We start from the raw sequence: 12,349 nt of genomic DNA on the forward strand, positions 1-12,349 counted from the left end.
AGCTGTCGATCTTGAGCAGCCTTATTTTCTTCACCGTGGACCGTGCGATGATCTTTACTCTTGGCCATCTATTTTGGTCATCTGCATCTAATCCTTCACTATGTATTCGTTCGTGCCGTGATATGTGCTCATGCCATGCCATCGTCCTTCACAACCGTGAGGTTACATTTGTCGATCGTTCGTAAAAGCGTTCCTCTTGGCCACTGAACATACTTCAGGGCTCTTCCAATCGGTGTTTGCGTTCTTTCCGGGATGCAACGGCATGTCACGACGGTATAGGGTTGGTGTCGATCTAGTTTCGAAGGGTCTTCTCATCTTGCGATACCAATTGAGTTCTGGTACTAAATAGCGTAACGTTGTGGTGAGGCTTATTTGTTGAATCGGATCATTAGCGTCAAAGATTTCCACAAGTAGCCTAGAATTCATCTTCATCCTGTGCCCAATTCTGTAAATTTAAAAAACAAACGACTTGAACTAACTCGCTCGTTTTATCTCCTATCATTCTTTGGCGCCAGATTCTCTCTCACCGCAAAGTCATTGGGATATGGGAATCCTTCATCAAAGCCCCCGTGAATCACCAACACCTCTCAAGGATCATAATAACAAGGACTCGCTTGATAGAGTTTGACCTCAGGGATCAGACACACGTGATTGATCAACTTGTTGCAAAACTCATCGTATGATTTACCCTCGGTACTAGGGCCGAGACCCTGGAGTCCCTTGTCGGTCTGTCAAAGCGTAAACGCCATCCCGAGTCCTTAGTAGCCGCGGGCCGTCCTAGCCGCCAGTATCTAACGAACCTCTGGCTTGAGCTTGGCAGGGACCCTGCTGTTTCTGCCTGATCGTGGCTTGGTGACGAGTCGTCTATTGAAAGTTAAATTTTCCTGCAAAAGTCAGACCATATCTCGCAATATTGAACTTTGTCGGTGTGAATAGCTCAGAGTTGCCTTTGGAATCATCTTCGTTCATGTATGTATTTCGTCAGGCTAGTATACTAATGGTTCAAGTATCTACAAGTAGAATTTTTGCTAGTTTGGATTTGAACATCTTATCCAACATAGCAAGCATAAGTCATTTTCACAAAACTTCTTTACCTTCCAAACTGTTCGCTAGCAAGAGAGTTCATGTAGGCAGTACCAGCCAATCGGAAGGTGTCAGGCTGAACGCTGGATCCGTTGGGGTTGAAGTAGAAGTTCTCTCCATAACCACCACCATTCTTGTTCACAGGCCACTTGGGCCATCCGGGAACTATCAGAGTTTTAGCATCATTACCATACAGTCATGTTCATTCGAATAACTTACGACCGTGCTCGTTGGGGTTTCCTTCAGTGATGAAGCTGATCCACATTCGGCTAACAAGTTGAGCAAGGTCAAGAACCTCTTTGGAAGCATTGTACAATGGGCCTTGGTTCTTTCCATAGCCCATACCGAACTTGTTGAAGAAGACGTAGGCGACTTCGACGAAGTGAGGAGTTCCGATGTATGCAGCTTCACTACAGTTAGTACATCTTGCCAACAAAAACTTGATAGGAAAGGCTTACGCATGTTTTTGTTGGGAGACTCGAACAGGTAAGTGTAAACAGGCACACCGTACTTGGACCAAGCATCGGACCGTCTGCGTCTCCAGCTAACAAAGAGGTTGTCACCCTGGAAAGCTGCCATACGCTTGAACTGAGCCTTGACAGGATCACCAGCCTTTCGGCGGTAACCAGAAGGAATACCGAGGGCGTCAATGTTGGGGTACAGAGCCATCAGGGTCTCGGTAGTGTTGGCATCAACGCCGCCGGCCATGATAGCAGCGGCAACCTGCTCATCAGTGTCGACACCAGGAAGAGCAAAGAAACTGCCTTCGTCGGCATTTGTACCAGCCATTAGAGGAACCTTGACGAACTTGCCGTTCTCGAGAAGAATAGAGGGGTAGTCAGGGATGAAGTCATAATCAACAACAGGGTAGAAGTTTCCGGGAACCTTGGTGCTAGTAGCGTTGAGCTTCTTGAAAGGGACCTTACGGAGACAAGCGAGCTTGTCAGAAGAATCGCCACAGCCAGCAGCTTCAGCAATGATGTTGTAGCGTCGGTCAGGCTCCGTTAGGTTCTTCATATCAGTTCCATCAGCACCAGACTCGGCGATGATACCTCGGAAAAGCTTGTCATCTCTGCCTCCGTACGCAGTAGCGTGGTAGCCAACGTTACCACCACCAGCACTCTCACCAAAGATGGTGACCTTTGAGGCATCACCACCGAAAGCGCCAATGTTCTCCTTGACCCAATGCATGGCAAGACGCTGATCCTTCAAGCCGAGATTGGCAACTCCGGCGTCCATGATGTCCTTGCTAGCCATGAAACCCCAGAAAGCAAGTCGGTCTATCTGATGTCAGTGGTGAGCAGGATTGCGGTACTAAAATGGACTCACAAGCTATGGAGACAGCAACGAAAGGCTTGCCAGCCTTGGCGGCTTCTTCGACCATAAAGGTCATGTTGTAGGCACCGTTGGCAGCGAAGTCCATGGTCCAGCCTCCACCGTGGATGAAGAGACCAACAGGAAGCTTCGCATTCTTGCTGGTGCCTGCAGGTCGGACAACATTCAAGGTGAGACAGTTCTCGCTGAAGGTAGCAGGGCCCTGGTCGGCAGAGTTCTGGTCAAAGTTAGTATGCAGTTCTTTATTAGAACCCAAAGGCGGTTACTCACTCCATAACCAACACAAGAGTCACCATACTTCTTGACCTTGAGAGTGTCAAATGTCTCGTTCAGACTCTGGGGGTTCTGGAAACGAAGTTGGCCAACAGGAGGCTGAGCGAAAGGAATGCCCAAGAATAGATCCTGGTTGTACCCAGGCAGATATCTTCCTTCGAGGGTACCGTTCTTGACTTTGACGGTAGGTGTTTGTTGCGAAACAACACCTTCGACCAGGAGAGCGGCCGCAGTGACGAGGCTTAGAAGAGAAGGCATCATGAAGAGATGGTAGAACACGCGACTTGTTTCTCAACTGCTCTCAAGCCACGATATGGGTGCGGATCATGATCATTTAAGCTGTTTTTACTCTATAGCCCCGTATATAGAATCCGCAATGGTCTGGGGGATTCTAAAGCTAGTACGGATACCCCGACTTGAGTGACATTGAGCGGAGAAAATAGTCAACGTCATGCAGAGTTGTTTTTTTGCTTGTCGTTGTTTCTGGTATAGACAGCATTATTTCGCCCCAGAGTCAATGCTTTCATGACACAACATCGGTCCTCAAATTGCCTAATTGGTCTCTGTTTCCGAATCGTGCTTCAGTTGCCGAGATTAACTGCCGCTTTCTAGACCCAAGTCACAGCCAAAATGGGAGGCGAAACCCCATGGGAAAATAAATACACCACTAAGATGCGGGGGATCGTTGCTCTTGATCGGAATAACATCGGCTGTCTGGCTTCATTCTTGGGATTTAGACCACCTGATCTTGGGACGATGAAACCCGATGGCCCGGGTTCTCAGAGTATGGAGTGCATTAGCTTCATTAAACGGGCCGTTTAAAGGGGAATTGGGATCATCACAACCTGGCAATGCGATCAAAGACGAGAAAAGGGCCTTTACCACATTCCACTTTGAGTCGCTGAGATGAGGTTTGCCGATGCAACCTCGTCATGGTTCAGGGCTAAAAGTTGGCCGAATCTGCATGACGTGATGAATTTGATCGATAAAAGGTGACTTTCACATCTATAATGGTGCAGATGCAATAATTAGATCACATTTAAATAGTATCTACGCGAAGAGTTATTCCCCTTAGTGTTGTGACAAAAGAAACGCTATTTGTGTGATGGATGAGAAGAGGAAGGCCAGCCCTTCTCCTCCACCAGGGTAACCCCAAGTCTCTCCACTTAAGCACCTCGAATGACTTGTTTCTTTTCATCGAAAGTAGCATCATAAAAAGGTCCCATATCCTCATTATCCCCGCAAAATGTTCGAATCTGGGGTAGCTCCGGTGGGCTGGGGTAGTAGTCGGGCAGATACATGGCATGGCATGGCATGGCCTGGCACATCTCGTGATTGAGCGCCTTGCAGCTCCACGCAGTGGACGGATCAGCTCCGAAATTGTCAATCATTCTCTTTTTCACGAGTTGCCCATATGAAGCCTGTGCCGATTCGCCGAGTCACATGTCATTGTTCCGAGTCGTCACGACATGTAAAGAAATATCGCATTCGGTAGGTATTCCATTTGTGTCATTCTTGGTATGAGTATCAAGGGCACTTGAACGTCGGACAGGTATGGCTCGACAGCGAGGTCTTCTCCCCATTCATACGAAGTAGCCTGCTTCAGCCGTGATGTCAATTCCTAGCTGACCTAGCTGGCTTTTCGGCATGCTGTTCCAGGGACCAACAGATCGTGGAGTGACTTGGCGACCTGGCTGCAGGAGACACGACATCAGACGAGTCGATGAAGATCATGCAACCTTGGATCCTATCGGTGCCAGGAACATGGTGTTGCTCAAACCCTTGACCGACAGTCATGTACACATCGGCTCTTGGTAGCTTGTAGTGGAGACCGGCTGTCTCATGTCGAGTTAGAATGGCCTGCTGTTGACAATGGCATTTCTTGGCAGTATACCGCAGGCCTTGTGTGAATTGATACTGTTGCTACAACCAAAACAACAGAAAGAAGACGCTTCCAAAAACATTGTAGGCAGGCTGTCTGGCATGAGTATTGAAGTCTTTGCAATTAAAGTCCAGGAGTTCTCTGACATTTCGTTTGACTGACCTTCGCCCTTCATCAGTCGGGTCACTTGAGTTGACAGTGGTATTGCCATATGTGACAACATGGCAGTTGTTGAGAACAGCATGCCTCTGTTTCGACTTTTACATGGCCTTGCCAACGATGCAATTGAATGCTAAAAGTCACGTCATGCCACAGTATGAAAGTATGAGCAGCTCTAAACGATCATTTCTCTCTTCCTTCAAAGCCAGAAGATACTTGAACACTGTATGATGATGATCACAACGACATCAGGGATTCCTCATTCTTAATACTTGGGCACTATTTTCCCTTTCATGGCGAGAAAACGCGAGTCGAACAATTGAGACGACTCTCCTTACGATCTACGGCATTACCGTGTGCCGTTTCTTATATCAAAACGTCCGAAGTAAGAGGTCTTTTTATTAATAGGTGCTCTTCAACAGCATATACTTCGTTCAAACATCCTTGATAGGTAGAGTCCATCCTCTATCGTCTTGATGCGTAACAGCCGGATAGGGACTATGTCCTTCTGCCTGATTGGGAACACCTATAGAGAAATGTTCCTCGGACTACAAAATTCAGATGTCTGAGTTATACGCGCTGGTGGATCAAAGTTCGCGTCTCTCACAAAGGTGCGAATAACTTTGGCACGTTCCGTTTAATAGCTGATTCGGAACACGGTTTGTTAAAGAGTCGGCTGTGATTTCAAGATTTGTCTGTATATCTATCTGCGTATTAGAAGCCTCTGAAGCAGTCTTGCGAAATGAGACCCTCTAGTGTTGGGCTGTCGGTGGGGTCTTGGAGATAAAAATGATTGAGACGAAGACTACTCGTTGTGATATGACGTGATAATTCACTCGAGAAACATGACCAAGTTTCTAAATAATTTGTAAACTAGGGTCTACCCATTCGGAAAGTGATGATGCCCTCACACTTCCATACAGTGAGTGACTCAAGATTTTCTGTGTTTAGCCCAGTCTGCGGAACAGCGTTCAAGGGGCGCCCCCATCAACAGCGCTCCGAGAGTTCATAATATCCAACAGGTAGCGCACATTCTACGCAGAACAACTCTACTGAAGAGTTTCGCCCTTTACTTTCGTCTAGAAATTTTCCTAAGACACAATCGTCTGTTACATACTTGGGGAAGTTGCATTACTCCGCCAGCTGCTTCACCATGTGTTACCCTGTAGCCAGAATAAAGATCGGTTTGCCGTGGCAAGTCACGGAATAAATAATGTTGAAGACGTAGGTAAGTTGAGAGGCAGTTTTCTTGCGCGTGTGTTTAAGGCAATATATTCACGAACACGAACGTCGCCTGATCTGTCGTCGTGCGAGTTGTTTTGATCGGCATTCCATTGTAAAGTTGCGAAATTTCCACGTCAAAAACGCCACAGCACGACCCCTTAACCAGGCCACAATGCTTAACCCAGTAAGAGACGCTAGTACCTGGAGCTAACAACTCAAGCCACAGGTTTGCCTTTTGTCAAAATTGACCTGCCCCTGAGCCAAGGTATGTAAAAACTGCTGGCGATAGCTCCAATAGTGCGGTTTGAAACAAATCGATAGTTTGAGAGAACTCTAGGTTAGAATCTCGTTAGTTTGCTGGTCGGTAGAAAACATCTGCCGTGATTGGTGTCAACGACACGCTATGGATGGTTTAGGAGTCGCGCATTCTTGCATTGTCAAGCAGGGATGAAGGCTTGCAGGGGTAGGTTGGATTAGGGGTTAGTGTCGTGTGCAACTTGAGAGGTCTTGACAATTGATGTTCCTAGAGAGCTATGGCATCTTTCTCTCTCTATAGCAGAGACAAGTTCAAAGGAGCCATCGTGAATTTTGGTGTAAATAATAACATGCCCGACCCTGTGGGATCGCTGACTTGACAAAAAGCTTCACCACTTCAAGGGGGAAGCACCAAAGCCACCCAATTAAAACACGTTTCAAGTGGCGTTTTTAGCTTCAGCTGAAGCTCGCGAATGTTGAATGCCCCTCTTTTTCCCTTTTTCCTTTTTTCTTACCGAGTTATCCAAGAGTCTGAGAGTCGAGAACATGCAGTGTAGGGAGACAGGCGACAAGGCCTTTTGTCTTTTATCGGATGATAAGAGTTCTCCTATTCCAAGCAATGGATATTAAATAGAGGTTTTGGTTAACCGAGTGGCGCCGTCTGGTTGTTGACCGTTGTGTTTCACCAGCCAAAGTTTATGTTGCAAGGGCAAAGTTTCAGGGCGTACAGAACGAAAACAGAACAATTGAAATGTGACGGGAGAGAGGGATTAACTCCATTGTACGACGACATGAGGCCCCGTTGGCAATGGATCAAGTTGCTGCCAACCTTCTCTACCTATTCCATAGAGCATGAAGCGAAACAAATACGAATCTTTTAGCGATATAATCTAGAACGATGATGGAAAGCAGAGATCTGGAAGGAAATTGCTTGGCAAAGGATCCATTAAAGGGATCGACTACGGGAGTGAGGCACAAGCTTCCCGCGTTGTCAATCAGCGATGATCAAATTCAGGGCAGCGTCCCTGACTTTCAGGGTCAATCACCCCCGCACTCGTGGAACTTAGGGCTCTTTACAGCAGTCATCAGTTCTAACAAATTGAATTGACTGGATCGTCAGGAAACATCAACAATTAACCTTATCTTTATCTTATACAACAGAGACAAAAGCTAAACTCGACTACCGTGGCCTCCTCAACGTCCCTGTCCCCTTTTTTTCTTGTAGCGAGTCGTCACAGGTTGATTGCAATGTGGATAATGAGGCGTCAGAGTGTACCCACCATCAGCCAACCGTTGCAATCCTAACAGCCTGAAGCGCTACTGAGACAACACGTCCCCATCCAAAATAGCTCTGGAGGAGCTTGTCTTTAGGGAGGGAAACGATAGCGTAGTAGCGATGGATAAACGATCCATACCATACTAAAATAAAAATAAAAAAAAAGGAACAAAAAATAGACCCCCTGCTTTAAAAAGAGAGTCAGGGGTCGTGTCCTCAGCTGAACTGCTTCGTCATCCTTCCTTCTCTTGCTTTCTGACTTGCATTCCTTTTTTTCTGTCCTTCTTGTATCTGTACACCTTCTTTTTTTTATTGTATTCTGGCATTAACAATTTCTCTTTTGCCAAAATGACCGTCCCAAGGTCAAACCGAGCGGTCGTCCTGGCCGCTGTGGTCTTTATCACCATATTTCTCGGTCTGGCGCATTTCCACCTAAAGACGCCCAGCGAAACGGCCATCCCAAGCAACAAAAGCAGCAACGATAACAACGGCGAAGTGTAAGTTTTCACCCTCCTCTTTTTTTCGCACCGTCCGAAACTCAATCTGACTTTTGCTTCCCAACAGCGACGAGCCTGCGCCTTTCATCCCCGAGAAAGAAGCCGCCGCTGTGGCCCCGACTTTCGTTCCCGCTGTAGACGAAGGAATTGGCGGTGCACCCGCTGTCGAGACCGTCACCGAAGTCGTCGAGGTTGAGCCAACACCAACACCGACCCCTCCCACCGCGGCCGACGCTGAGGCCGAGCACGACCACGACCACGAGCATGAACATGAACACAAAGTCACTCCCCAGAAGCCCGATTTCGATCCTGAAGAGGCTCCCAGCGACCCTGAAGAGCTCGCTGCCGCCGAAGCAGCCAACACCCCAACTCCTGTTCCTACTCCTTCTCCCGCCGACGAGGAAGAGTCTTTCGCTACACCCGATGAACTCTCCGAAGCTCCCGCCCTGCCCGAAACCGTTTCCTCCGAATTCAACCTTGATGCCTTTACCCCCGAAAAATGGATTCGCCCCGCCGTAAAGGTCAACGATCCTGAATACTACCCCTACGGCCACTGGCCCTCCAAGCTCCCCTCCGACAAGCCCATCTGGAACGAGCCTTTAGGCAAGAAGCTTTGCATCGTCGATCTTGAAAGTCGTCGTTTCGATAAGCCTGGTTACCTATGGTCGAACGAGATGACCTGGAACAAGAGCCGAGAAGTCCACGGCCCGTCTGGTGGCACATTGAACCACTGGGTCTACGGTATGTCTCTCGCTAATTGGCACCTCCCGCTTAATCCTGTGTACACCTGCTGACTCTTAAATAGCCAAGATCCACGGATACCAGTACTACCACATCAAGATCAACAGCTACCCCGACCGTCGCGATTCCTGGAAGAAGCCCTCTGTCCTCGCACAAGTCCTCAAGAAGCATGACGTCTGTGTCTTCATTGACTCTGACGCCCTCTTCAACCGCCTCGATCTCCCTCTCGAGTGGCTCATGAACTACTGGAGCATCACCCCCCAGAACAACTCCATGGCTCTGCCTTTCGACCCCGACACCCAGCACAACCGCGACCGAAGGGGCAACCTGTTCCTCAACACTGGTTTCATGATCATGCAGAACAAGAAGAAGACCTACGAAATTTTCAAGGAGTGGGATGATTGTGCCAACGATGGCGGCCGCTTCCCTGGTTGTACCGAGTTCCGCAACCGCAAGGGTTGGCAACCCACCGATCAAGGTGGTTTCGGCACTTTCATTCGCTACGCCTACGACAGCGAGATTCTCTCGCTGCCCTGTACAGAGGCCAACGGTTTCCCTGAAAGCAACTCAGGCTGTGATGGCAAGTTCATCAAGCACGTCTGGATTGGCAAGGAGGATCGCCTTGTCCAGGCTGTCGGTGCTGTGTTCCCCGGTGTCCTGCTCGAGACCTTCCACAAGCAATTCCTCAAGGAGTCAGAGAGCTTCAAGACTTCCGAGGACGAGCTTATCGCTGCCAATGGACGTCCGTGGTAAGCGTGATATACACTTGCTTTAATTGTTGGAGTTTCGTTTTTACATGTGGTTGGGCGTTTTTATCTTTAATTCCTTGGTCTCCGATCATCGGAGGAGGGAGACATGCACGGGAATGAATGGTGTATAAATAGAGAATGCAATAAGATATAGACCTAGGGAGTGGGTTTGGCAGAACCTGAATACAAAATACAATTAATGTGCTATACTTGTCCGAGTTTCTCTTTGCAGCTGGAGGTCTCTTCCAAGATGGTACTTTTTTTTCGCTGGAATTATTGTTTCTAGGTTGGCTAAAAAGGACATAAATTGGTCGAGCTTGCTGCTAGAAATGGGTAATCGGAGGTAGGCAAGTTCCTCGGCCGATATTGAGGCCTGCCAATCCAATTGTATGATTCATAGACTTGAGTACAGATTACGTATAAAAGGAAGAGATTGTCACGGCCTGGAGCCTTGCATTAGCTGGCAGGTGGGTTGCATAAAAACCGATACTGATTTAGTGGTTGATATAAATATTAGATCACTCTTAGTGTATATATAGCCAAAGAGTGGACTAATGATTTCGTCTATACTGCTCTAAGTCCCTATTTTGTAGTGACCCGCATGGCTGGTAGTACAACGTGTTCCTTCAATTGTTTTAATGACCAGTGTGACTACTTTAGCAGTGATTGGGCAGCCATGAGATAATTATCAGACACTCGTACTCAGAATTCCTCAGATTTCTATTCTCAGAAAAAGCTGCATTCTCTTGGTGTCATCGCCATCACACAGTGTTGCCGCCGGCCTTGTTTGCCAACTCATTATATTGCATCCGGCATAAGTAGTCACCCGTTACTCAAAAGTAGGACTTTCACTGTAGCAGCACTGTTAAAACCAGTGAGAGACGCATTATATGACCAGCCATACCTTCTTCTAATTATCTCGCTGAGCATCAAGATGAGCCTCAGACACCAACTTCAAGCAGACAACCTACCTGGATAGTGTCTGAAGCAATATTCTTCTTAGTTTTCATATACACAAGGTCCTGATAAGTCTATTCTATATAGAAGTCGCATACAGTACCGCTATGGAACAGTGCGTTAAAAATCGGACGGGGGATATTACACGACAAGTATTTACCTATGATGTGTAGCGGAAGTGACTACCTACCTGCATGTGCATATCGTGTTAAAGAAAAACTGGACGAAGTGCTCACGGCACGCCTGCAGATAAGCGTCTGGGTACCTACAGAGCGTGTGACATAGCAGTTCATGGGATACTTACACCGTAGTAGGAAGGTTCTGCACCGCGATCGGAAGGGCAGCCCTCCAACAAGACAGCTTCAGGTATTGTTTGTTGCGCAGTGGTGAAGAACTGCACGTCTCCCAACAGATTGTAGGTCCCCGATCTGTGAATGTACAAAGTCTCTCTTAGTATTTTCAACGGCAATTCTTATCGCACCAGCACATTCGCACAATCAAGAGGGGATATAAGTTCAGATACTGGGTAGTAAGACGTAGCGTTTAGAAATGGAGATTCGATACAATGAGAGTTCGTAATATAAAGTGAGTTTGATCAAATTCATATAAAATTAACATGTGGTAGCAATCACATTCGTCTAAACTGGATAAGCAACATTTTGCCCCTTCAGTACCCTCAGGGTTTTTCGTTTATCCCCGGATCGTCTTCTTCTCGACGCGGCAGTAAGGGCATCGAGGCGTGCCACACCCGGGACAATCGACTGTCGAAACTTTCATCCCGGAAGTAGGACAGCAGCAGCACGCCCATATGTACACGGTCCGCTTCTTTTTGGGAGCCTAGAATTCATGTTAAACGATTGATCCAATTGGAAAAGTTCTCAACTGATGGCCTACCAGTACGTTGTAGATTGGGAACTCCTGTTTGTCCTCGTTGTCGGATGATCCGAGGTCAAATGTCTCTTGCTGGTCATCTTTTTCGATTGATCTGAATTCAATACTCTTTGGCTTGTGAGGTAGATCTGTTATTGTTGCCTGAGGCAAGCGTGTAAAAACATGGTGTAGATATGACCAAATCATGATTTGGGAAGAGGAAGCGGGGAAGATAATGTCCCTTTCCTCCTCGCCAGGAGGAGCCTACTTATCATGGCCCACGATCATTGCGACATCGGACAATCAAGAATGGAAGCTAGAGAAAGCCGGACTTGTACTCACTTGGGCTGTTACGACCTAGACAGGGCTGGTCATGACTTAGTATATGTATCTAGGTGAGAATGTTGAGGTCACCAGGGGAGATTAGGATACCGGACCAAATACTGGATCAACAAAGACTCTTCCATATTAGTCTCAACAAGAAAGAGTCGTCAATCGTGATGACCTTTTCATTGAAAACTAGTAATGATATATAAAAACTCCTAGTCAACCAGATTCTGCGTTGTGAGGTACTTCCCCTTGCTGACAGATCGTCTCCGTTCGAACCGAAATGCATCTCGTGGGTGATCTGATGATGCATATTTACAAGATGGGAAGTACAGTATCCGTATTTCTAGATGAGATTAATAGCAGATAGTGCAGGGTTTGACACAGTGTCCTATTAGAGTTCTCAGGGGTAAAAAATGGCATTTGAGGTACTTCAATAACTGGCCAATATTCTCCGATCTTTATAAAAGTTGCTTTAGCATTATCTTTATGTATATAATAAGTGAAAGAGCTGATATCGGTACGCTTTTATTCCACTGTAGCAAAGATATTCTTCAAAACACGGAAAGTCACATTTGATATCCCTGCGGACTGTATAATGCGCCCCGATATTGGACCACACTGAACCAATCTACGGATATATATGTACCAGTGGCATTAGCGCTTGGGCGTGCTGGCCAAAAAAAAAAACCAAAAAAAAACCGTTAGAAAGTGACATGTT

At 47.0% G+C, this 12,349-nt stretch overlaps 3 protein-coding genes across 3 annotated transcripts; 1 reads left to right on the forward strand and 2 right to left on the reverse strand.

The window, feature by feature from the left end:
* Nucleotides 1-1,090: 1,090 nt before the first annotated feature.
* FGSG_03243 (uncharacterized protein) lies at nucleotides 1,091-2,952 on the reverse strand (the record flags this gene model as incomplete). Its single annotated transcript, XM_011324206.1, has 5 exons — nucleotides 1,091-1,248; nucleotides 1,303-1,488; nucleotides 1,542-2,363; nucleotides 2,413-2,635; nucleotides 2,689-2,952. 5 exons carry the CDS (start codon nucleotides 2,950-2,952, stop codon nucleotides 1,091-1,093), a joined length of 1,653 nt encoding a protein of 550 aa, XP_011322508.1.
* Nucleotides 2,953-7,835: 4,883 nt separating this feature from the next.
* Nucleotides 7,836-9,478, forward strand: FGSG_03242 (uncharacterized protein; the record flags this gene model as incomplete). Its single annotated transcript, XM_011324207.1, has 3 exons — nucleotides 7,836-7,984; nucleotides 8,052-8,725; nucleotides 8,790-9,478. The coding sequence occupies 3 exons, from the start codon at nucleotides 7,836-7,838 to the stop codon at nucleotides 9,476-9,478; spliced, it is 1,512 nt and encodes a 503-aa protein (XP_011322509.1).
* Nucleotides 9,479-11,008: 1,530 nt separating this feature from the next.
* Nucleotides 11,009-11,571, reverse strand: FGSG_03241 (uncharacterized protein). Its single transcript, XM_011324208.1, has 2 exons — nucleotides 11,326-11,571; nucleotides 11,009-11,268 (listed from the first exon to the last, which is right to left on the reverse strand). The coding sequence occupies exons 1-2, from the start codon at nucleotides 11,506-11,508 to the stop codon at nucleotides 11,122-11,124; spliced, it is 330 nt and encodes a 109-aa protein (XP_011322510.1). The 5' UTR covers nucleotides 11,509-11,571; the 3' UTR covers nucleotides 11,009-11,121.
* Nucleotides 11,572-12,349: the final 778 nt, after the last annotated feature.

The sequence above is a fragment of the Fusarium graminearum genome, chromosome 2 (assembly GCF_000240135.3).
Source record: "Fusarium graminearum PH-1 chromosome 2, whole genome shotgun sequence".
In the NCBI taxonomy this organism is placed as follows: domain Eukaryota; kingdom Fungi; phylum Ascomycota; class Sordariomycetes; order Hypocreales; family Nectriaceae; genus Fusarium; species Fusarium graminearum.

Bases quoted from the DNA above. Each gene is read 5' to 3' on its own strand.
- FGSG_03241 (XM_011324208.1), bottom strand. From the start codon at position 11,508: ATGATTTGGTCATATCTACACCATGTTTTTACACGCTTGCCTCAGGCA. The intron at 11,269-11,325 runs GTAGGCCATCAG...CATGAATTCTAG, and splicing joins TCCCAATCTACAACGTACTG to GCTCCCAAAAAGAAGCGGAC.